The sequence below is a fragment of the Portunus trituberculatus genome, chromosome 33 (assembly GCF_017591435.1).
Source record: "Portunus trituberculatus isolate SZX2019 chromosome 33, ASM1759143v1, whole genome shotgun sequence".
Lineage (NCBI taxonomy): Eukaryota > Metazoa > Arthropoda > Malacostraca > Decapoda > Portunidae > Portunus > Portunus trituberculatus.
In genome coordinates, this window is record NC_059287.1 from 15,017,634 (window position 1) to 15,040,401 (window position 22,768).

Genomic DNA, 22,768 nt, shown 5'->3' on the forward strand with positions numbered 1-22,768 from the left:
CATAAAGGTGTACGAGCCTTTAATTGGGTTACCTGGGAGAGGCAGACAGGTGGGGGGGAAGGAAGACAGGTGAGTGGGGGAGGGGAGTGAGTGTTAGGGGGGGAGGTAGGTGAGTGAGTGGGTGGCAGAAAAGGGCATAGAGCATAGTGAGTGGACAGGTAAAGTTAAAAGGTAACAAAGAGGGTTTACCAGAGAGAGAGAGAGAGAGAGAGAGAGAGAGAGAGAGAGAGATGGTGTGGGCACAATCTCGTTTTCTATGCATTTTGTTATGGTAGTCTAAACTAAATTGACTTACCATTGATTTGATTTGATATATTTCTTTATTTGTTTTTGTTTTTATTTTGATAGCTAGTGGTATTTAGAGCAAGTCTCTCTCTCTCTCTCTCTCTCTCTCTCTCTCTCTCTCTCTGACTAACCTCCTTTACACGAAAAATAAGTGAAGAAGGAAGGAAGGAAGGAAGGAAGGAAAGAAGGAGGGAGAGAAGAAAGAAAGAAAGAAAGAAAGAAGAAAAAAAGAAAGGAAGGAAGGAAGAAAGAAAGGAAGGAAGGAAGGAAGGAAGGAAGGAAGGAAGGAAGAAAGGAAAGGAGGGAGGAATGGAGGAAGGAAGGAAGGAAGGAAGGAAGGAAGGAAGGAAGGAAGGAAGGAAGGATGCATAATTAGGGAATAAATAGACGAGAGAGAGAGAGAGAGAGAGAGAGAGAGAGAGAGAGAGAGAGAGAGAGAGAGAGAGAGAGAGAGAGAGAGAGGACAACAAGTCACGAATAACAGGAAACATTATGGCGAAAAGGAAAAAAAAATGATGAGGAAAAATGCCATAGAAAAAGGGGAAAGAAGGGGAAATATTAGCCTTTTAAATCAAGGACACTAAGAGGGTAAGGTTCGGCCAGCCCACACCAGCCCACACCTGCCCACACCTGCACAGCCAAGACTATTATACACACCTGCCTGACAACCACTCACACACACACACACACACACACACACACACACACACAAGGGTATTAAATCTGAAGAATATATTACAGGAAGAACCGTGTGTGTGTGTGTGTGTGTGTGTGTGTGTGTGTGTGTGTGTGTGTGTGTGTGTGTGTGTGTGTGTGTGTGTGTGTGTGTGTGTGTGTGTGTGTGTGTGTGTGTGTGTGTGTGTGTTCCTGCCAAAGAAAACATCCCTCAGTTCACAGATCACTAAGGAACACAAAAGAGGAGCAAATATCTAGAAATTTTACCTTTTTCATATTTTTTTTTCTTTTCCTTCCTTTTCTTTCGTTAATAAGTAGGAAATTAGGAATCTCTCTCCCTCTCTCTCTCTCTCTCTCTCTCTCTCTCTGCACAAAAAAGATCACATATGAACAGTTATATTTCAAGACAAATTATGAAAGATGAAGACAAATAAAACAATAAATCAAAAGAATAAACATAAATATTTTTCTTCTCTTAAATAAAAATATAAAAAGTAAATAGAATAATATTGCTACTACTACTACTACTACTACTACTACTACTACTACTACTACTACTACTGCTACTACTACTATTACAAAAAAAATCAAAACAACAACAACAACTACTACTACTACTACTACTACTACAACAACAACTACTACAACAACAAATACAACAGCAACAACAACAACAACAACAACAACAACAACAACAACAACAACAACTACGACTACTCCTACCAACAAAATAAACCAGAAAAAACAATAACAAGAAGAATAACACGAAAAACAAGAACAAAAATAAGAAAAGAACATCAAAATAAGAAAATAACAAGAAAAGCATTAAAACAAGGCTAAACACAGGGGCGCAAGACAAGGCCCCCGCAGTGCACGTGTATAGCATTATCCTGTCAATACCTGTGTCCCGCATTCACGCTGCATTTGCCTCGCCTCACCTCACGTTACCTGGTGTGGTGTGTGCTGGTGCTGGCCTGGTATACCGTACTTGTGACCTGGTATTTGCGATCTGGTATAACGTACTTGTGGCCTGGTATAGCGTATTTCGTAGCCTGATATAGCGTATTTCATAACCTCGTATAGCGTATTTCGTAGCCTGGTATAGCGTATTCGTAACCTGGTATAGCATATTTCGTAACCTCGTATAGCGTATTTCGTAATCTGGTATAGCGTATTTCGTAACCTCGTATAGCGTATTTCGTAACCTGGTATAGCGCATTTCGTATTTCGTAGCCTGGTATAGCGTATTTCGTAGCCTAACATAGCGTATTTCGTAACCTGGTATTTTAGTATTTCGCAGTCTGGTATAGCGTATTTCGTAACCTGGTATAGCGTATTTTGTAACCTGGTGTAGCGCATTTCGTATTTCGTAATCTGGTATAGCGTGTTTCGTAACCTGGTGTAGCGCATTTCGTATTTCGTAGCCTGGTATAACGTATTTCGTAACCTGGTATAGCGTATTTCGTAACCTCGTATAGCGTATTTCGTAACCTGGTATAGCGTATTTCGTAACCTCGTATAGCGTATTTCGTAACCTGGTATAGCGTATTTCGTAACCTAGTATAGCGTATTCGTAACCTGGTATAGCGTATTTCGTAACCTGGTATAGCGTATTTCGTAACCTCGTATAACGTATTTCGTAACCTGGTATAGCGTATTTCGTAACCTCGTATAACGTATTTCGTAACCTGGTATAGCGTATTTCGTAACCTCGTATAGCGTATTTCGTAACCTCGTATAGCGTATTTCGTAACCTGGTATAGCGTATTTCGTAGCCTGGTATAGCGTATTTCGTAAACATTGCCTGAATGACACACACTGTTCGTTCATCATGACTTGTCTTCTTTTTCCTTTTTTTCTTTCTTTTATTTATTTTGTTTTTTTGAAAGGTCATGTTATCAATTGGTTTGGTTTCTCCTGCATGTGTGTGTGTGTGTGTGTGTGTGTGTGTGTGTGTGTGTGTGTGTGTGTGTGTGTGTGTGTGTGTGTGTGTGTGTGTGTGTGTGTGTTTACTTTTCCTTATTTAGTGGCACAGAATTCTCGTTAAATTCTCACTGAATCATGTAAACATCCAAGAAAACTCCGTGTTAGTCTTCTAGGGAACGTATAGAATTATCACTAGTATCCTGAACACACTCCTGGAAACCTCGCTGTCTTCCACTGCAGAGAAAATGTAATAGATAATAAGAGGAAGGAATGAAATAGGAAAGAAAGAGACAGAAGATAAACATGTAAAAGTTATGAAAAAAGGAAAGAAAATACAAAATGGGTAATAATAATAATAAGAGAGAGAGAGAGAGAGAGAGAGAGAGAGAGAGAGAGAGAGAGAGAGAGAGAGAGAGAGAGAGAGAGAGAGAGAGAGAGAGAGAAATAATTGATGAAAAAAGAAACACAAAATGGATAAAAAAAGAGAAAAGAGGAAAGGAGAAAGATAGAAAATAAACAAATCAAAGTAATGAGACAGAAATAAAAAAAAAAAACGTTTGAGAATATGACGTTTCTCTTCACCAGGTCATCACTTCACACATTTAGTCACTTTATACAAGGACACCACCACTTCACCACCTCGCTGCGTCCCTTTCACCACCTCTCTCTCTCCCTCTCCTTGCGTGTGTGCGTGCGTGTGTGTGTGTGCGTCCACGTGTCACAAGGCCCTCCAAGTGTCAGAGAAGGTAACAAAACACTCAAGTGGACATTGTTTTTGCCAAAGGTACGATTTAGTTTGCATCAGTTTCCCTTTGGACATCGTATCGTGTTACTAATTATCGTACAATTTGGGTCAACCGAGTACTATGTTATTTTTTAGTTTTTTTCATTGTCTTACGTGTTTTGTTTTTTTTCTTAAGTTTTACGTCTTCCAAACTAAATATTAGTAAACGCCAATAGTTTCATGTTGACATACTTGTTTCTTAATGCTGTTTTTGTTGTTATTTTCGTTTTTTTTTCTCTTATTCTATTTTTCTTTTCATTTTATCGCGTTTATCCATCTTGTGTTTGTCTATTTGAAGATGTCAGTATAATCACAGAAATACCCTTAAAAACCCGCGTCACTTCAACTAGAGCTCTTTGAAAACAGTGAAGATGCCAGTAGAATCACAGAAATAGCCTCAAAAACCCGCGTCACTTCAACTAGAACCCATTGAAAAAATAATACGCCAGTAGAATCACAGAAATACCTTTAAATTACAGAAATACCCTTAAAAAACCCGTGTCACTTCAACTAGAGCTCTTTGAAAACGGTGAAGATGCCAGTAGAATCACAGAAATATCCTAAAAAACCCGTGTCACTTCAACTAAAGCCCTTTGAAAAATAATGAAGATATCAGTATAATCACATAAATACCCTTAAAAAAAAAAAGTGTCACTTCAACTAGAGCCCTTTAAAAAATAGTAATGATGCCAGTATAGAATCAGAGAAATACCCTCAAAAACCCGTGTCACTTCAACTAAAGCTCTGAAAACAGTGAAGGTACGGCGAGGAAGTGTTACAGAATAAGGGCCTATCAATATGAACCCCGAAACACACAAAGAGCACCATTCATTAGGCGGCAGACATCGTACCGGGTTACCAATTATCGTACACTGGCAGTCAAATGTAATGTACCGCGCTACCTTCCTTCACTGTGCTTTGTGTTTTTTCTTTAATTTTACGTCAAACTAATAGACCCTCATTGAAATAAAGATTAAAGTGTAGTGATGTATATATAAATGATGATGATGGTGGTGGTAGTAGTAGTAGTAGTAACAGTAGTAGTAGAAGAAGAAGTAGGAAGATGAAGAAATGAGACGAGAGAACGAAAATGAAAACAGTGAAACGGAGATGAAAAAACAAAAATATCAATAAACACTCAAATGGATACCGAAAAACAACAAAAAAATAAATAAACATAAAAACAGGAAAAAGAAAACAACACAATATAACGACAAAAATTAAGCAAAAAACATTTAAATTATGAACAAACGAAAAAAAAACGAAAAAAAAAACAGAAGAGGAAAGAATATTGAGATAGAGACACAAAAGAGACAGAGAGACAAAGAGAGAAAAGAGAAAGGAATGTGTAAACTAAGGCTTCACGGAGAGGGAGAGAGAGAGAGAGAGAGAGAGAGAGAGAGAGAGAGAGAGAGAGAGAGAGAGAGAGAGAGAGAGAGAGAGAGAATGTGGGAGGAAATAAAACAGAAAAAAACACACCAAAAACAACCAAATCCAACCAAAAAACAGAGAGAGAGAGAGAGAGAGAGAGAGAGAGAGAGAGAGAGAGAGAGAACAATTAAACAAAAACTAAACCAAATCAAACTGGATATTACAAAGAGAGAGAGAGAGAGAGAGAGAGAGAGAGAGAGAGAGAGAGAGAGAGAGAGAGGTAGACAGAAGACAGGAGGAAGCATCTGGCGGGGTGGGTCTGGGTGGGGCAGAGCGGGGCGGGGTGGGGCGGGGCAGGCCGGGCGTGTCAGAGCCGTGGGTAGTGCCAAGGGGTGCCAAAGGAGGGAAGCAGTGCCAGGGTGAAGGAGTGTCGCCCTGATAGTGAGTGAGTGACGCTTAAACCCAGAGAGAGAGAGAGAGAGAGAGAGAGAGAGAAAGAGAGAGAAAGGTTTAAATTGCTTAAGTATTCAATAAGTGCCAAATTAGAAACGACATTTTTCCTTCAATAATGATAAAAAATGAAAAAAAAATATATATACCTGATAATGATGATGATGATAATAATAATAATAATAATAATAATAATAATAATAATAATAATAACGATAAATGAACACTTTTTAAACAATAACAAGTCCAATAACCGAAAGATAACAAGAACTATAACAATAATTTTCGATGAAGAACAAAAAAAAAAAAAAGAAAACACGTGAATGTCGAACGGAAAAATTAAAAAGTAGAAAAAAATAATGAATAAGTAGAAAAAGTAGAAAAACAATAAGTAGATAAGTAGAAAAAATAATGAATAAATCGAAAAAAAAGTAGAAAAATTAATAAGTAGAAAAAAATAAAATAAATAATGAATAAGTAGAAAAAAGCAGAAAAAAATAATGAACTTCAATGGTGAATAACAATGAAGGAAAGAACAAGAACAAGAAAAACCGGATTAACTCTCCCGTCCAGTGAACAAGAATAAAAGAACAAATAAACAAAAAAAAAAGCTGACTTCTTTCATGAACAGACAAGAAGAAGAACACGTAGAATAACAGCCAGTAAAGTGATAAAGAAGAACAATGAAGAACAGAGCAGGAAATAACAAGAAAACAAGAATAACACAAATACAACAAATGAACAAGAACAAAGACTCAATTTAAAAGGAGAACACAAAAGTAACATCGAGAACAACAAAACACCAACAATAACACAAGAACACCCAATGGGAAGATGGAAAAGAACACAAAAAGAACAATAACACTAACAAATAACAAAAACACGAGGATAATTGACATGAAAAGAACAACGAAAATAAGTGAATAGATGAAGAACAAGATAAAGAAGAAAAGAAGAGAATAACACAATAACACTCACTTCAATGGTTGTCTTGACGGTGTTACAATAAAAAAAAGTGAATAAATAAATAAGTGAATAAAAGATAAACAACAAGAACAGTGAGAAAAATGACAATAACACAATAACACTCACTTCAATGGCTGTCTTGACGGTGTTCTCGTTAAGTGTGTCCAGCCAGATCTTGTTGACAACCTTGCCGCCCTCAGCACTGTTATAAAGCCAAGTGAACACATTACAAGCCCACTTCACCGCGTCAGGGTCAGCGCCGGTGGCCACGGGGGCGGACACAGGCTCAGGCTTACCGTCAGGCACTATTGTTGGTTTTCGAGCCTGTTCCTCTTTCCTGATAGCCTTCGCCTTCCCCTGGGTGGCGGCCCCCGAGGTTGTGGCCCCGCCCTTGTCCTCCCCGCGCCCCTGAGAGGTAGTAGTGTCAGTGCCTTCATTTTCCAGGTGATGGATGAACTTGAAGTAGAAAAATGTGCCCAGGATGAGGATAAGGGTGACAAATATCATCCACCCCACCAGTAGTGTCCCGAGGGTATCCATGACGGGCTGGAGGGTGAGCAGGCCGCCCACACCCACACCCTTCGCCCACGACTGCACTTGTTCCACTAAGGTAGTCAGAGCCAGCGCCATGTTGCCGCTGGCTGCCTCTACCCATGCCCAAAATATCCCCGGGGCTTCCTCTTGCCCACTACTGCCCATGGCTAAGAATAGACGCCGGGCCGCGGGACTCAGAAATAGACAGGTGGGTGTTCGGCAGCCCGTGCATGCGGCCAGTCCCAGATCATGTTTCCACACACCTGCTCGCGCCCAACACGGCCCACTTTCTCAGGCGACTCACCGCGCTGCTCAACACAACCCTCCGCCGTCCCCGCTCTGACGCCACTGTGGGTTTCCATGGTAATACCGATCGATTCTGCCGCCCCGCCCCGCCCCGCCCCGCCCGTCATCGTACCGTAATTACACGCTCTGACATTCCCGCCGCAATCGAGCCAAGACATGGACTGTGTTTACCTAATACATGGATACTCTTTGATACTAAGGGATAAATGGTAAGTCGTGCCATATAAGGAACAGCTGACCGCTAAAGGAATGGTCAGCCCGTCAGGCGCCGCGCAACAAACGTTTGTTTATTTCAAGTAATGGTGTGCGGCGCTGGCTGACGTAGGAATAACAGACAGCCAGACGTTACACTACATGCGTGGGTGGTACAGCTCTCCATTCATGTCTATATATAATTCTTAACGTCAGTTGAATGAAGACGTAATAAAAGATGTAATATTCTTACGGTGAGTTGCCTGTCAGTACGGGCATCCTATGGCATGCGGGGACATTTGCCTTTTATTTGAGCAGTTCACTGACACGCTGGGCAAGGCCTTTGGTGTGCCAAAGGGCAATTATCAGCTTTCAGTTTCAGATAAATGTTCTTACAGTAGCACTATCCATCACTCAGTTTACCAGCCAATTAAGAGTGAACTAAATGAAAACTTGACATTACTTCACGCACAGTAAGCTCTTATTACCTATTAAATCCTTGAATTGACAACTTGACATGTCGCTCTACCTAGGTCAGTGCCTCAGTGGTTGCCAAACTTTTAGTGAGCGAGTACTACTTGAAGCCTGGAGGTCTCATACAGTACCTGGTTCCAGAAACAAAAAAATCCATCAGATATCAATTTGTTCACAAATAGAACACACAAATTAATTAACAAGGAACATAACTCAATCTAATGTAAGGGATGCATCTATTTCTTCTTCACCAGTTGATCGATGCCAAATTATCTTGTGTTTGGCAATAATATTTTTTTTCTGAGAAATTAATTAGATTCAACTAAAAATCGCATATAATCGCGAAAATGTTCATGTATAGTACCAACTAGAAGGCCTTTGAGTAACATTAGTGAGTAGCGGTACTCGACGCGTACCACAGGATGGGAACCACTGCTCTAAATAAAAGTAAAGTTAGGATGACTGCTTCATCAAGTTAAGGAGCCGTCTGTACTTCTCATCTTTTCATTTACATAGCATTATTTCACTTAACAACATAACTACAATCATTAATGGTATAGACCTCTCAAAAGTTAATGGTCGAAGTAGTTAAATATCAAATAGAAAAAGATTAAATAAACAAGACAAAATCGTCTCTTCACGATGTATTTATCGAAGTACCTTCCCACCTATGCCTATACCAGTTGACAATTCACAGAAAACTGGGGAAGGAAGCTTCATGAATGCAGCTTCAATAACACGGAAAAGTTTTGCAATTCCATCATTCAATCCTGGCATTCAGATAATAGGATATGTGTTCCTTGCCACCGCCATGAACAAGCTGTAAACAAAACAAAACAAGTCTATTCACCTCACAATTGTTACCATTTTTTTTCTCAGTAGTCAATGCCATCACAGACATCTAATGCTGTAGCCAGGTAACTTTTATGACAGGTTAATGAAAAAGTATATTTTCAAAGTACTTTTACTTCAAACTTTACACTCATTTCTGTTCTTGATGAAATGTATTTACAACTCATACTCTATTCCAAGTAAAAAGTACACATCACATCATGATTTAAGTGAGAGTAACTTAGAAGTAATAAATTTATCATAACCAAACACTAGCTGCTATATGGCAACAGCACTTTGCCTAAAACTAACAATAAGTCTTTCATCTGCAAACTAAACAATATTCAGCAATAGAGATTATTTTCACAACTTTCAATGAGTATACTAATATGAAGATTTTAAAATTAACATATTTAAAGCAACTACACAGAAATGTCAATTAAAAAGCCAAATAGTGGAGGCTTCAATTAGTAGTATTTCACAAAAAAACATCAATGAACAGTTCAATTAAATATAGTACTTGTGCATAGGGATGTACAGCTTTTTGTAACAATGATAAACCTTTGCCACTTTCCGGGACACATCCAAAGTTGGCCATGCATGATGTTACACAGTGTTGAGATAAAGTCTTGAGTTACCGGTATTTCTTTGGTTACCCATAAATACAGTCTAATACTTTGTACCTTATTCGTGCCTGCAAAACATAGGCTAAAAAAAATAGTATGTATTTCTGTCATAATGAACTCTACATATAGACTTTAACAATAGAGGAATGAATGAGGAAGAGTTAAACATGTCAAAAGCTTTATTAAGAAACATCTGTTTTTTCTGTTAATCACTAAAAGTTCCCTTGAAATGTTGAAGACAATCACAGACTACTGTTGGTTTGGGAATTTGAGTAAAACTAGATTACACAGGTAATAGTGACATCACAGTAACAGTCAGTGGATGAAGATGAACCTCCTGTCCGCTTTGACCTCGGTATAGGCTGCTAGAAGGCGACTGACCTTCCTCCCTGACTACACAAAGTATATGACAGTTAAATTCAAGGACAGGCTGAGAAAATTAAAAAAGTCCAGCAGCCTGCACTTGCACTGAGCCACAGCCAGGCAGACGGCACAGAAACCAGCTGCCCAGCCCACCAAGATGTCCACACCCAAAAAAACAGTAATGGTAAAAGTAAATAAATCAGGGCTATTATTTCTGACTAAAACATCAGGTTAATAATAAACTACAGGCTGCGGACATATACAATTCAGAACTCAACAGTCTGGGATGAGTAAGGTTCTGAATGGAATAAAAATCTTCTCAGCCTACTTGAGTGAAGGAGTGAGGTGCAGGAGGGAGGCCACGAATGTGCTGGGAAGACACAGTGGAAGAGTGTAACAGGGATGCAAGGAGTGTGTTATGCCTGGAAAGAACTGACTGGGCATTGCTGCAGTGGCCACTCCTCACTGGGAAACAATAGGGCATCAGGGACACAGCCAATCAGAGAGAGAGACACGAAGGGTGAACAGAAATGCATGGAAGGAAAGCCAGACGGAAAGAGATGAACAGTGACTAGCAATGCCGCCAGCCAACCACCTACTCACAAACACACAACTGAAGGCAAAGTATCCAAGGTAATGCTGAACACAGTCTCATAATATTCACTCACTCAGCAAATATTTCAATACAAAGAAACATCCTTCATTTTATCTTTCTGTACAACAAATACTTTGGGTTGCTAGCTGAAATATCTTATCTTTCCTTTTTTTTATGTTTTTTATCACTTTTTTTTTACTTCACAGCAGAGAATTAAGGCCATGAATAAGTGTTTTGAAATGTATTGAGCTCAAGTATCTGGCTTGCTTAGCACCAATCGCCTAGCAGTGAGTGGGACCATTTGTGACTCAGCCGAGAGCCTCCATACAATCACCATTCCACGGAACACAGGCCTCTATTCAGAAACGCTTCCATTTTTCACCACAACTATTTTCAAAGGCCACAGAGATGATTAGCTGGGTTGTCAACAGAATTTCTCCTCTTCATAATGCCGTAATCTCATTAATCTATCACCAAAACTCTAGAAAAACACTTCAAAACCAATGTAACTTGAATTAGAGCCTTGAAAAGTAGTGGAGGTCTGGCAGAGAGGTGTTTCAGAATATGGACCAAAGCACCGCCTGGCCTGTTATTGTATCACGCCAATCCATAAAACACAAGGCAAGTTCCTGGTCAAGATAAAAGAATTACAAGTAAATTTAAGTATTTGTCTAGTGCTTTTTTGTCATTTCAGATGTATGGCAAGCTGTCACTCTAACATCACTGTCCAAGAACCACATTAAAAAGTCACAGAATGGAAACCAGACTATTTTCAATCACTTTTCTATATTTTTATACTATGACTACAAAATGCTATGAATGACACAAGCCTTTGCACAACATTCACTCCCATCACATGTCAATGCCTGGTCACTGAGAGGACGGCTGGACATCCTCAACAGTTCACTTCCTTAGGACACTTCCAGACTACAAAACCAATGCCATAGTGTGACTCAAGGCAGAAACAAACCATATGCTCAATAACTGCTTACAACATCTACTCACCGAATGAAAACTTAGAACCACAACAAATTTTCCTTAGATTATCTCTAGTATGATTATAAAATGCCATTGAAAGATAGACACAAACTTTTTATCCTCTCTTACATCACCTCTCAGCTGCTTTTATTACCCTTGCACTAAAGACCACATTTTTTTGCTGTTATCTGGTATGATTACAAAATGCCACTGAAAAGCAGGCACACAAACATTTTATCCTTTCTTACATCATATCTGAGCTGATTTTGTCATCCTCCCAGGCTTGGCACTTGTAAAAAAAAAAAAAGACCAATATTCCCTACAGTAAACTCTGCTTCTCATTTGATGCTCATGGATTCGTGGTCTTGTGTGACTTTTTAACCTTTCTTACATCTCTGAGCAGCTTTTGTCACTCTCAGGTCTGGCATTTGCAAAAAAAGACCAATACAGTATACACAGCAAGCTCTATTTTTCATTTGTTGCTCATGGACTTTCTATGGTATTGGGTGATGTAAAGAAGAATCAAGACCTTTTTAGCCTAAGCCCATTAAAACAAGCTGGAATTATGATGATTTGACGTCTGCTATCTACCCCGAAGCATCATACAAAGTAATAAATAAAGTACATCATTAAAAAAAGAAAACTCAATGAAGAAAGGCAATTGGCAAAGAATAATGGACGGAGGAGAGAAAATGCACAAAACATACATGCCAAAACAAACAAATAAACAGGTACGTAAAAAAAGAAACATGGAATGAAGTCTCTGAGGAAAAAAATATTGGAAGAAAAAGAAAGCAAGACGAACAAGTCCAAAGAAAAAGATGCAGGTGTAGAAAAAAATGCAAAAAAAAAGTCAAGGAAAGGAAGGAAAAAAAAGGAACAAAAAAGTAAGAAACGAATTAAAAGGAAAAAAAAAAAAAAAAAAAAAAAAAAAAAAGGAAAACATTAACAGAAAAATGCCACGGAAAGGCCACACTGCCACTAAGAGAGAGAGAGAGAGAGAGAGAGAGAGAGAGAGAGAGAGAGAGAGAGAGAGAGAGAGAGAGAGAGAGAGAGAGAGAGAGAGAGAGAGCAGTCCAAAGCAAGTGCACCAGTCACAACTATTCTGGTGAGTGTAATGTTGTTGTGGTTGCTGCTGATGTATTAAGTGAAAGTGGCCCCCTAAAATGCATAGTTTTGACTCCACATGCCTCCTTTTAAAGCTTACCAGCTATCTACAGGTATTCCATCACTGTTTACAATGGTTAAGTGGCACAACAGAGGCATTACATAAACATTCATTCACACACACACTCACTCACTCACTTACTCTCCGCTCTCACTCTCTCTCTGACTATGTATTTTTTGTTCAACTGTCTGGACTCTCATTCTCTCTATCTCTCTCTCTAGTTTTGTTCAGTGTCTGGGGGCATATCTGTAAACTTTTAATTTAATGTTTTTTTTTTTTATTTATTTGGGAGTAATCTGTTTATTTCTTCACTTGATCTCTCTCTCTCTCTCTCTCTCTCTCTCTCTCTCTTGGGACATCTCCAGTGATATAAAAGCAGTCTTTGTGCAAGTGTCCTCACAGATAGTGTCCTGTGTCTCCCAGCCTGTCAGGTACCCAGCCCTTGTTGGTGCTGCACTGTGAGCCAGGCAGGCAGGAGGTCACCAGCATCCAGTGTAATACAATAACCTCACACTTCACCTAATACTTTCACCAGTTCCTCCCTGTATGTGTGTGCTGTTTGTAATCCTCAATGTTTTATCAATGTTTTTATTATTATTATTATATCATCACTGCTATTCCTGGTCTTTTTTTTTTTTTTTTTTTTGACACATAACAACACATGTTCGTACAGATATGCTTCATTGCATATGGTTTTCTTGAGCTATAAATGCAAACCATTATTGCACTAAGACATAACCATATGTTGTATTTCTGGATTGATATGAAGGGATAGAAAAAATAAAACAAAAAACAATATCCATCACACTACTGGCTCAATGCATGATCTGAGAGGAATCACACCCCAAGAATGCATAAAGCTGTGTGTGTGTGTGTGTGTGTGTGTGTGTGTGTGTGTGTGTGTGTGTGTGTGTGTGTGTGTGTGTGTGTGTGTGTGTGTGTGTGTGGTGATAAGTGTAGTATCTTTCAGCACCATTAAATAACAGCTGGATCTCAAGACCTACAGTTCACACTCACGTCTAACACACGTACGTACATACGCTTCTCTTCACTCTGACACAATGTTGAAATGAGAGATCAGGTTTCATTGGCTATTATAAAAGATATGAATGGGGAGGGAAAACAGAGAAAAATGGGGAAAAAACACTACAAAAAAGAAAAATAATAAAACACATATAGGGGAATTCAAAAGTATTAAAACTGCATCTCCATTAACTGCTCTAAATCTTAAATATATACTTCTTTTTTTTTTTCTGTTTTTTATAGATTCCCCCTTAACTGGGATGCTGCTCAACAGTATATAGGTTTAAGTTCTTTTTTTCTCAGCCGAGCACCAAGGCACAAGACCTCCGCTGTCGTGAGATGCCTGGAACATATGCAAGTCTCAGGAGCTGTTGTGAAAGACCCTTGTTGCTTGAACTTTCAGGATGGAGAGGTTTCCCCGGCAAATAATATCACAAACGGAGGAGGCGGTCCATTGCGCCGAATGAGGAAAGTTGTGTATTCTGATATGGCAACGATTTTACAAGGATTTAGTTTTTGTGTTTTTTTGTTCATTTTTTCTTTTCCACCTTGCATGGGCATTGTGTGATAAGGAAGTCCAGCAGAACCTTGACCATTTGTGTAGATGTTGTGTGTGTGTGTGTGTGTGTGTGTGTGTGTGTGTGTGTGTGTGTGTGTGTGTGTGTGTGTGTGTGTGTGTGTGTGGGGGACGACTATTTTTACGACAGTGCTCAACGCAGCATACGATAAGACACTGCATGGCTTACAAAGATCACCAGCAATCCCTGACTAAGAGTGTTTGTGTGAGTAACTGGACCAACTGAAACAAGACTAATGAACAGAATACCAACAACATACCTACAATCAAGGTTCTGCAGCACACCACTCACTCACCGGCGGGGGTGGCGTGCGAACTTAAAGAAACACGCACGACAATTCAACCAAAAAAAAAACAAATAAACTTTTCGAAACAATCCTCATCAGCTTCGCCAGGGGAACCTCCATCCACATACCCGTTCGTTCACAGAGGCAGGATGAAAACACCGTCAAGAAATATACACAACTTACAGTGGTTATTGCCTTGCAGCTCATTCAGAGGAAGTAAGGTGTGGTGTGGACCGGGGGAATGATTCTCTTGTCATCTGGCACGGCATCAAACAGCTTGGCCTGCTTCTCGGTGGTGGAAGTGAAGCACAGGATGGAAGCCACATTGCCAGCTCTGTAGCAGTAGTTCGGGGCCGACCACACTGTCACCAGCTTGCCATCAAACATATACTTGATGCCTGTGGAGGGAGAGGGTTTCACTGACACAATGCTGCTCATGCTACACCCTTCACTCTTAGAAGGAGCAAATAATTATCCATTTAGGAAAAAAAAAAAAAAAAAAAAAAAGTAATATGGGAAAGCTGGCCAAGGGCAATATAAAACAAAAAAACAAGGCACACCAGGTTGCCAGTCCCCTTGCAGATCTGAAAGTTAGCCCAAAAAAAGGGATAAATGTCTTAAAATATGACATCAAAAACTTCTCAAAACAAACCAAAACAAGAAAAGACATGTTACACCACCACCACCACCACCACCACTGACCTTCATTGACAAGCTGGTGGGCCCGACAGATGAGCCTCAGATTGTTGGTTTCGGTGAACTTCTGAGTGACGGATGCACCAAAGAGCCAGCCGGCCCCTCGCGGCGACATGGACCACGACTCAATCTCCTCAGGGTCGCTCCACACCAGGTCGCAGAAGGCACCTAACAGGGACAATCCTCTTATTACCCTCTCTTGGAGTTTGGGGCTGCCATATATGAACTATCAAATTCCAGACACCTTCACTAGCATGATATAATATTGGAAAGTATGTAAATTAATGAAAAGCTAACTAATTCCTGATATAATATAGGAAAGCAAGTAAATTAACGCCTTCAATACCGGGATGCAATTTTTACCTTGAGATTTGTGTACGATTAGATGATGTTATTGACATTAGGAAGGGTCTATGGAGGTCACAACATTATTGGCCATAGCCTTCACTATTTCAATACACGACAAGTTTCTGAAGCTGTATAAAATCACCGAATAGTAAGCAGAATGAATATGAAAATACATCATGCTACTGAAGAGGTTAATAAAAATAAATAAATAAAAAAACTCAACTTATTTATCTTTGCTGTAATAATAAGGTCACAGGCCACAAACAAGCCAACAATAAGGATTTACACAAAAGAAAGGGAAAGAAAAGAACAGATTTGCAATTTTTACCCAGTTTAAAGAGAAACTATGGGCACACTAAAAAATAATGATATATATAAGGCTCACATTGAAATAAATAGAAAGTGAATAAGAAAAAAATTGTTCTGATGAATAGATAAATAACAAAGCAATAAAGAAAAGGAAACAAGGGAAAAATGTAAAGAAAAGGGTACCTATTCATGGGAGGAAATCTCAAACTCATCAAGGAAAATAAAAGCACGGAAGAAAATAAGGAAAATAAGACTAAACAAGATAAAAACTAGGAAAAAATAATGCTGAATATAAGAACAACCAAGACAAAGAGAAAGAAAAAAAAAATGAAAGAAAGAAAGAAAGACAGATTGAAAAGGAAAAAAAAAAAAAAAAACACTAATAAATATATAACAATAAAAAAAGGAAAAGAAAAGAAAAAAAAATAAAGAAAACAGTAACCTAAGAAGTACAATGCAATAGAGCCCAATAAGGGTAAGGGTGACAACGATAGAGTCCATAAGGATGACAACAGGCAGGCCACACCCATACCACTCACCTTTATGTGGAATCTCTTGGTTTCGGTTAATGGTTCTGATCTGGTCCAGGGTGTTAATCTCCGGTGACAGGCCTCCGTGCACACACAGAATTTCATCGTCTATGATCTGAGGGAGACAAAAGAGTGGCTGTTTGTACCTCTCTCATTATGCTCATAGGATTTCATTGTCTGAGAAAGATAGAGACAGTTTTCACCTCTTACATAAATAAATGCTTGTTATTTTACACTCAGGATTTCACTGTCTGAGAAAGATAGACAGTTTTCATCTTTTACATAAATAAACGCTTTTACACTGAGGATTTCATTGTCAGAGAAAGATAGAGACAGTTTTCCACACTTACAAAAAAAATCCTGTTATTGTACACTCAGGATCTCATTGTTTGAGAAGGATAAGAGACAGTTTTCACCTCTTACATAAAAAAACACTTTTGAGAGAGGTGGGGGGACATGTTGGAAGCTGTCTAGCAAAAGTGGTTTGTGGGTAATGTATAGAGCAAAGTGCCAACCAATCTTTTTCTATTTAAAAGGAGAAATCTGGCCAAGGGCATAAAAAACGATTAAACAAAAAAAGGCCAACTTTGATGCCATTCCCGAGCAGGTGAGAGAGTTAGCCGAAAGAAATGGGATAAACGTCTTGAATACTTACCGCAGCTATAGTTAGGAGATCAAATACTTTGCAGCAGTATTTCCAGGCATTCACATTTCCATACTTATTCTGGCACTCATCTGGGGGACAACCAGGAGACATAATTTAGTATAAGACCAGCAATATACACTAAATACTGCAAATAAAATAACAGTAACCAATTTATTAGAACCACACAAGTTCATTCATTTACTGATCTTTTTAATTCTATACTTATTCTGACTCATCTGTGAGGTAATACATAAGTTAGTAAGGGACCAATAATTTACTTAACTTTCCACTAATCACTGCAAACCAAATACAGTAATACTTGACTTATACTCCATGAGTTTAATCCATTTCTTTTTTATATAAGGTTTTTTGTTTATGATGCTTATTACTTCTATGAAAGAATAAATAAATAATGCACATAACATATGGAAGAGAGAAAAAAAAATAAAAGAGAGACAATCCAATGAAAAAAAAAGTTAATGAGATAAAATAGATAAATAAATGATACCAAAAAAAAAAAAATAAAAGGTAAAATAAGAGGAAAAAAGCACTTACCCCAACCTAAGTACACAAAAAATTCATGAAGAACAATAATAACAGCAATAACAATAACAAAAATAACGACAAAACAACAATAACAAATTCCCAACCATAAACAATATACCAACAAACACATAAAACAACAACACTAAAAAAAAAAACAAGCAAAGTACACCCAAAAATAAACAGAAAACAACAATGACTAACAACAACAACAACAACAACAACGTCCTCACCATAAAATCCATAAACTTGAGTAATCTGGCGTGACTCGTGGTTCCCCCTGAGCAGTGTGATCTTGTGGGGCCACTTCACCTTCAGTGTGAGGAGGCGAGTGAGTGTCTCCAGGCTGTAGTAACCCCGGTCCACAAAGTCACCCATGAAGATGTAATTCGTATCTGGCACCTGCCCTCCCGTCCTGAACAGCTCCTCCAGGTCATAAAACTGTAGGTAAAATGGTGATCCAGGTATTTAGAAATGCTTTACTCTCTCACTGTGACTATTTTCAAAGGCCATAGAGATGATTAGCGAGGTTTTCAAGAGTTTTTTTTTCTTTTTTTTATTTATACCATGTGGGCTTTTCATGGAAATTTATGGGCTAAAGGGGATACTTTTTGGGTACCTCCTATCTCAAAGCCCACCCGCTAGGAAACCGTTGCCCTGAGTGAGGAAGCCCAACCTATACTCAGACCGTGGACAGGATTCGAACCTGTGCGCTTGGAGACCCCTCGGACCCCAAAGCACGCATGGTTTCACTGTACCACAGCGGCCCTTCTCCAGTTAACTCATTCAGTACCATGATGCATTTTTAAATTTATTCTGCTTACTATTTGGTGATTTTATACAGCTTCAGAAACTCATGTGGGGATTAATATAGTGAAGACTCTGGCCATTGATCTTCTACTCTCCATAGACCCTTTTAATATCAATAAAATGGTCTAATTGACATTGTACACAAATCTCAAGGTAAAAATGTGTCTCAGTACTAAAGGGGTTAATAATGTAGAAGTCTTGTCACTCTGTCTCTAGAATCATAAAAACACCTTAAAAAAAATAGTGCAAATTTAGAATTTTGAAATAGTGAAGGTGAAGTACAGGAAAGTTTGAGAATATGAGTCTAAGAGTGGTGAGATGGTGAATGAAATAGAAGAGTGAAGCTGAAAGTCACCAAGTCTACATTTCTTTTTCTATATGAGGGGAAAACTGGCCAAGTGACAAAAATTATTAAACAAAAAAGGCCCACTTAGATATATAAGAAGAGGAGAGAGAGAGAGAGAGAGAGAGAGAGAGAGAGAGAGAGAGAGAGAGAGAGAGAGAGAGAGAGAGAGTGCAACAGGAGGATAACAATGTGAGAGATGGATTGGTGAGAGTAAAAAAAGAGTGAAGAAGGAAATGAAGGAGTAACTTACTTATCTACTTGATGAGAGAATGTGGGAAACAAAAAAAAAAAAAAAAAAAAAAAAAAAAAAAAAAAAAAAAAAGTTTTGAGAAAGAAATAGAAAAAAAAATTATTAGAGAGAGAGAGAGAGAGAGAGAGAGAGAGAGAGAGAGAGAGAGAGAGAGAGAGAGAGAGAGAGAGAGAGAGAGAGAGAGACTTACCTGGCCATGGATATCCCCGCAGACAGTAACAGGACTGGACACCGGCTGGATATTGCCTTCCTCTAATAGTAACTCACATACTGACTCACACAGTCTCTGCAATGCAACAAAACAGCAACAGTGAGAAATGGAACTTGCTAACATGAATACACTTAGGAAGGAAAAATGCATTGAAAACCTGATGTGGTGTGTCTTGCTAGTTTGGAAATAGATAAATTGCTAAAATATAGATTGAAAACTTGGTGATGTGAAATTTGTCTTGCTAAAATTAATACATTTAGGAAAGAAAAATGCATTGAAAACCTGATGTGGTGTGTCTTGCTAGTTTGGAAATAGATAAATTGATAAAATACAGATTAAAAACTTGGTGATGAGAAATGCATCTTGTGAAAACTAATACACTTAGGAAGGGGAAAAAAATTATTGAAAACTTGGTGAGAAATATTTCTTGTTAGTTTAAAAATAGACAAATAGATAAAATATAGATTGAAAACTTGGTGATGATGCGTCTCGCTAAAATTAATACACTTTGGAAAAAAAAAAAAAAAAAAAAAAAAATTGAAACAGTTAAAAACAAAGCTCACTAATTTGAATACAGAATCCTGCTTAGAAGAGAGAGAGAGAGAGAGAGAGAGAGAGAGAGAGAGAGAGAGAGAGAGAGAGAGAGAGAGAGAGAGAGAGAGAGAGAGAAAAAAAAACTAAGTGATGAAAAATGTCTTGCTAAAATTAATACAGGAATCAGATTTTTTAAAGAAAAACATACAGAAATCTTGCCCAAATCAACAGAGACAAAAACAAGTACTTTTCCGGGGAGTAAATTATCAAAATCAAAACGAGGGCAGATTATGTAAGCACGGTAGTAAAGATTAAGTTATTTTACATCTGGGTTAGGTTAGGTGGCTTAAATTAGAATATATAAAGCACACTAGTGATTTATTTTCCAACAGCTGTGATTTTTCTTTCTAACGTGGCATAAAATTTTTCCTACTTTATTTGTGTTACTATGATTGCAGAATGTGCTATATGGGTGTGTCTTAAGTGATTTTGGTCAGATTTGCCATGTTTTGGTGATTCTGGTCAGATTTGCTATGTTTGAAATGATTCTGGTCACACATTTGCCATCTTTTAAGTGATTCTGGTCACATATTTGCCATGTTTGAAATGATTCTGGTCACATATTTGCCATTTTTTTGTGAGTCTGCTCTCATATCTGCCATTTTTTGATGATTCTGATAATTTGCTTCCTAGAAAATAATTGTTTCTTTCTCACCCCAACCGAGAACCCCACATTCCCACAGCTGCCCAGCATTGTTGGGGACAGATGCAAAAGACTGGCTCAAGAGAAATCCCAGATCACCTGTACCATAAAGAGAGCTGGTGACATTGTTCCAACACTTTGTACTAATGTATCATATGCATACAATGGGTTTTGTGAAGGTGTGGAAGGAAATGATTAAAAATACAATTGGGTTTGGTTAATAATCCCTTCAGGGGAGTTCCAAGGGTCGCAGTCTAGGTTATCACATTGGGTGGGGTTAGTAACTTTTCAGGGGGTGGAGGTAGGGGATGTATACAGCTGGAAATGTCACACTGGCAATGTTGCTCATCATCATCAAAGCAACACACAAGTTGTAATGGCTGGGACTGTGCATATTTTAAGAAGAAATTTGACAAAAGATATAGACACCATGAGTTTACTCCCTCTTGTAAACCACAACTAGGTCGTCGTTGCATCCATCCGCTGCCGCCATCATTAACATATTTTCAGAGGTTTTTGATGAGATTTTGTTGATTTCTGACCTCTTTTGCAAGGCACAACACTCAATTTAATGCTCCCCCACACAAAAACCCTGAATTACCATAGTTACCCTAGGATGGCTGGGAATGAGAGGCAGACATGTTAGAATTTTAAAAAATGTTGTAACTTGAAAAACATTCATTTCCGACATAAATTACATATAGCATCAATCATTTCACATTTCTCACCAAGAAAACATGAGCCACATACCTGACTACATGGTTGGTGAAACTGCAAACTGACCCATTATTATCCTACAACAAAATTAACCCCTTCAGTACTGGGACACATTTCTACATAAGATTTGTGTTCAATTAGACCATTTTGTTGACATTAGGAAGCCTCGGAATTATTGGAGTTTCAACCAATACACCACACGTAACTATACACATTCTCACAGTCTAGATCACACTTCTACCAGCATTTCTAACTCAATTTTACCTACCAGAAAATAGGGTTAGGTTAGGTTAGATTAAAACTCCGCTTTCCCAGGAGGTCCCCAAGCTTGTTAGACATAGGGAATAAGAAATAAAAGATAGGGTATAATTATTGGTTCAAACTGCAAATTTACCAAAGGCTCTAAAGAGGTCAAAAGATTAATGGCAACAGTCTTCACCATTTTAATCCCTCACATGAGTTTCTGAAGCTGTGTAAAATCACCAAACAGTAAGCAGAATGAATACAGAAACACGTCATGGTACTGAAGGGGTTAATATCACCATGCAAACCACAATATAACTAAGTACCAACGCGAATACATATCACCAAGACATTTAAAGCTGTATAAAATCACCAAATAGCAAGCATAATGAATACAGAAATGTGTCATGGTACTGAAGGGGTTAAAATCACCAATCAAACCACAATATCTAACCACCAACACGAATACATCACCAAGATACCTGAAGCTGTATAAAATCACCAAATATTAAGCAGAATGAATATAGAAACGCGTCATGGTACTGAAGGGGTTAATATCATCAGGCAATATACTCAAGCACCAACACGAATACATCACCAAGACAATATATGAACACTAGCGAGAAAGTAGGCACCAGAAACAGCAATTAGACACAAACTAACACAAAACTGAGGACACTAAACCCAAAAAACACAAAAATAATGACAATACTCGAGTTTTCTGCAATGCCTGAGTGACTCCACATTATGCAAGCAACAGGGAAACACACACACGAACACACACCACACTACCGCCACACCAGGCACACCCACACACTACCAGGGGTCATATGGCGCCTTATCCAGGACACAAGACACCCTGGTAGCCCCGTGAGTCGCAAGTACAAGGGAAGCAGAAGGACTTGTAAAAGACGGCCCAGAAAATCGCCTCTTAGTTTTCCCCTTTTTCAGTTACCCAGCGGCCATTTTTGCTGTTTTTTGTGATTTTATGGTAGTTTTTTGGTGTGTTGTTCTCCACTATTCGTTGTTTCTCACCTTAAGGTCGTTTTCTGGTAGATACTTGCACTCTTTGGCCACCTCGATCCACTTGTCAACGTCCGCCATTTTTGTTTGTGCTGAAGGGGCAACGAAGCTATCTAATGTTCCGGTTCTAATATCTCGCTAGTGTTTTATTTAGCTTTGTTGTCTTATTGGTAACGTATTTGATTCAGGTATTCATGTGTTTAATTTGGGTATGGATATTTACGATTTTGTTTTGTTTTTATTTCTAGGGGCTACGAGTTATTGATAAAAAAAATGTATGGGCTTTTTTTTTTTTTAAGTTTTCAGCTTGCGTCACTAAATTTTGTGGTCTAAGGGTGTTTGTTTGTAATTAAAATGACAATAATGTTACCTCTAGTATCGGACTTTTGGATTTATCAGTTATTAGCATCGGAATTAAAATTTGCCTCTATAGTTTATCATTTATTGG

At 38.5% G+C, this 22,768-nt stretch overlaps 2 protein-coding genes across 3 annotated transcripts in view; both read right to left on the reverse strand.

Moving 5' to 3' along the window:
- The window catches only part of LOC123512334, an 87,014-nt gene extending 79,664 nt beyond the window's left edge, over positions 1-7,350 (reverse strand). The window contains 1 exon segment of the mRNA XM_045268672.1: positions 6,584-7,350. Coding sequence (XP_045124607.1) covers positions 6,584-7,156 — 573 coding nt within the window. The 5' untranslated portion in view covers positions 7,157-7,350.
- A 1,563-nt stretch (positions 7,351-8,913) lies between these two features.
- Positions 8,914-22,447, reverse strand: LOC123512337 (serine/threonine-protein phosphatase 6 catalytic subunit-like). 2 transcript variants are annotated; one of them, XM_045268675.1, is made up of 8 exons: positions 22,333-22,447; positions 19,080-19,175; positions 17,717-17,924; positions 16,950-17,029; positions 16,304-16,409; positions 15,114-15,275; positions 14,595-14,809; positions 8,914-11,007 (listed from the first exon to the last, which is right to left on the reverse strand). In XM_045268675.1, the coding sequence occupies exons 1-7, from the start codon at positions 22,399-22,401 to the stop codon at positions 14,619-14,621; spliced, it is 912 nt and encodes a 303-aa protein (XP_045124610.1). In that variant the 5' UTR covers positions 22,402-22,447; the 3' UTR covers positions 8,914-11,007; positions 14,595-14,618. The 2 variants fall into 2 exon arrangements, with proteins under 2 accessions (XP_045124610.1, XP_045124609.1); XM_045268674.1 differs by having other exon boundaries at positions 8,914-14,809.
- Between the last annotated feature and the right edge of the window lie 321 nt (positions 22,448-22,768).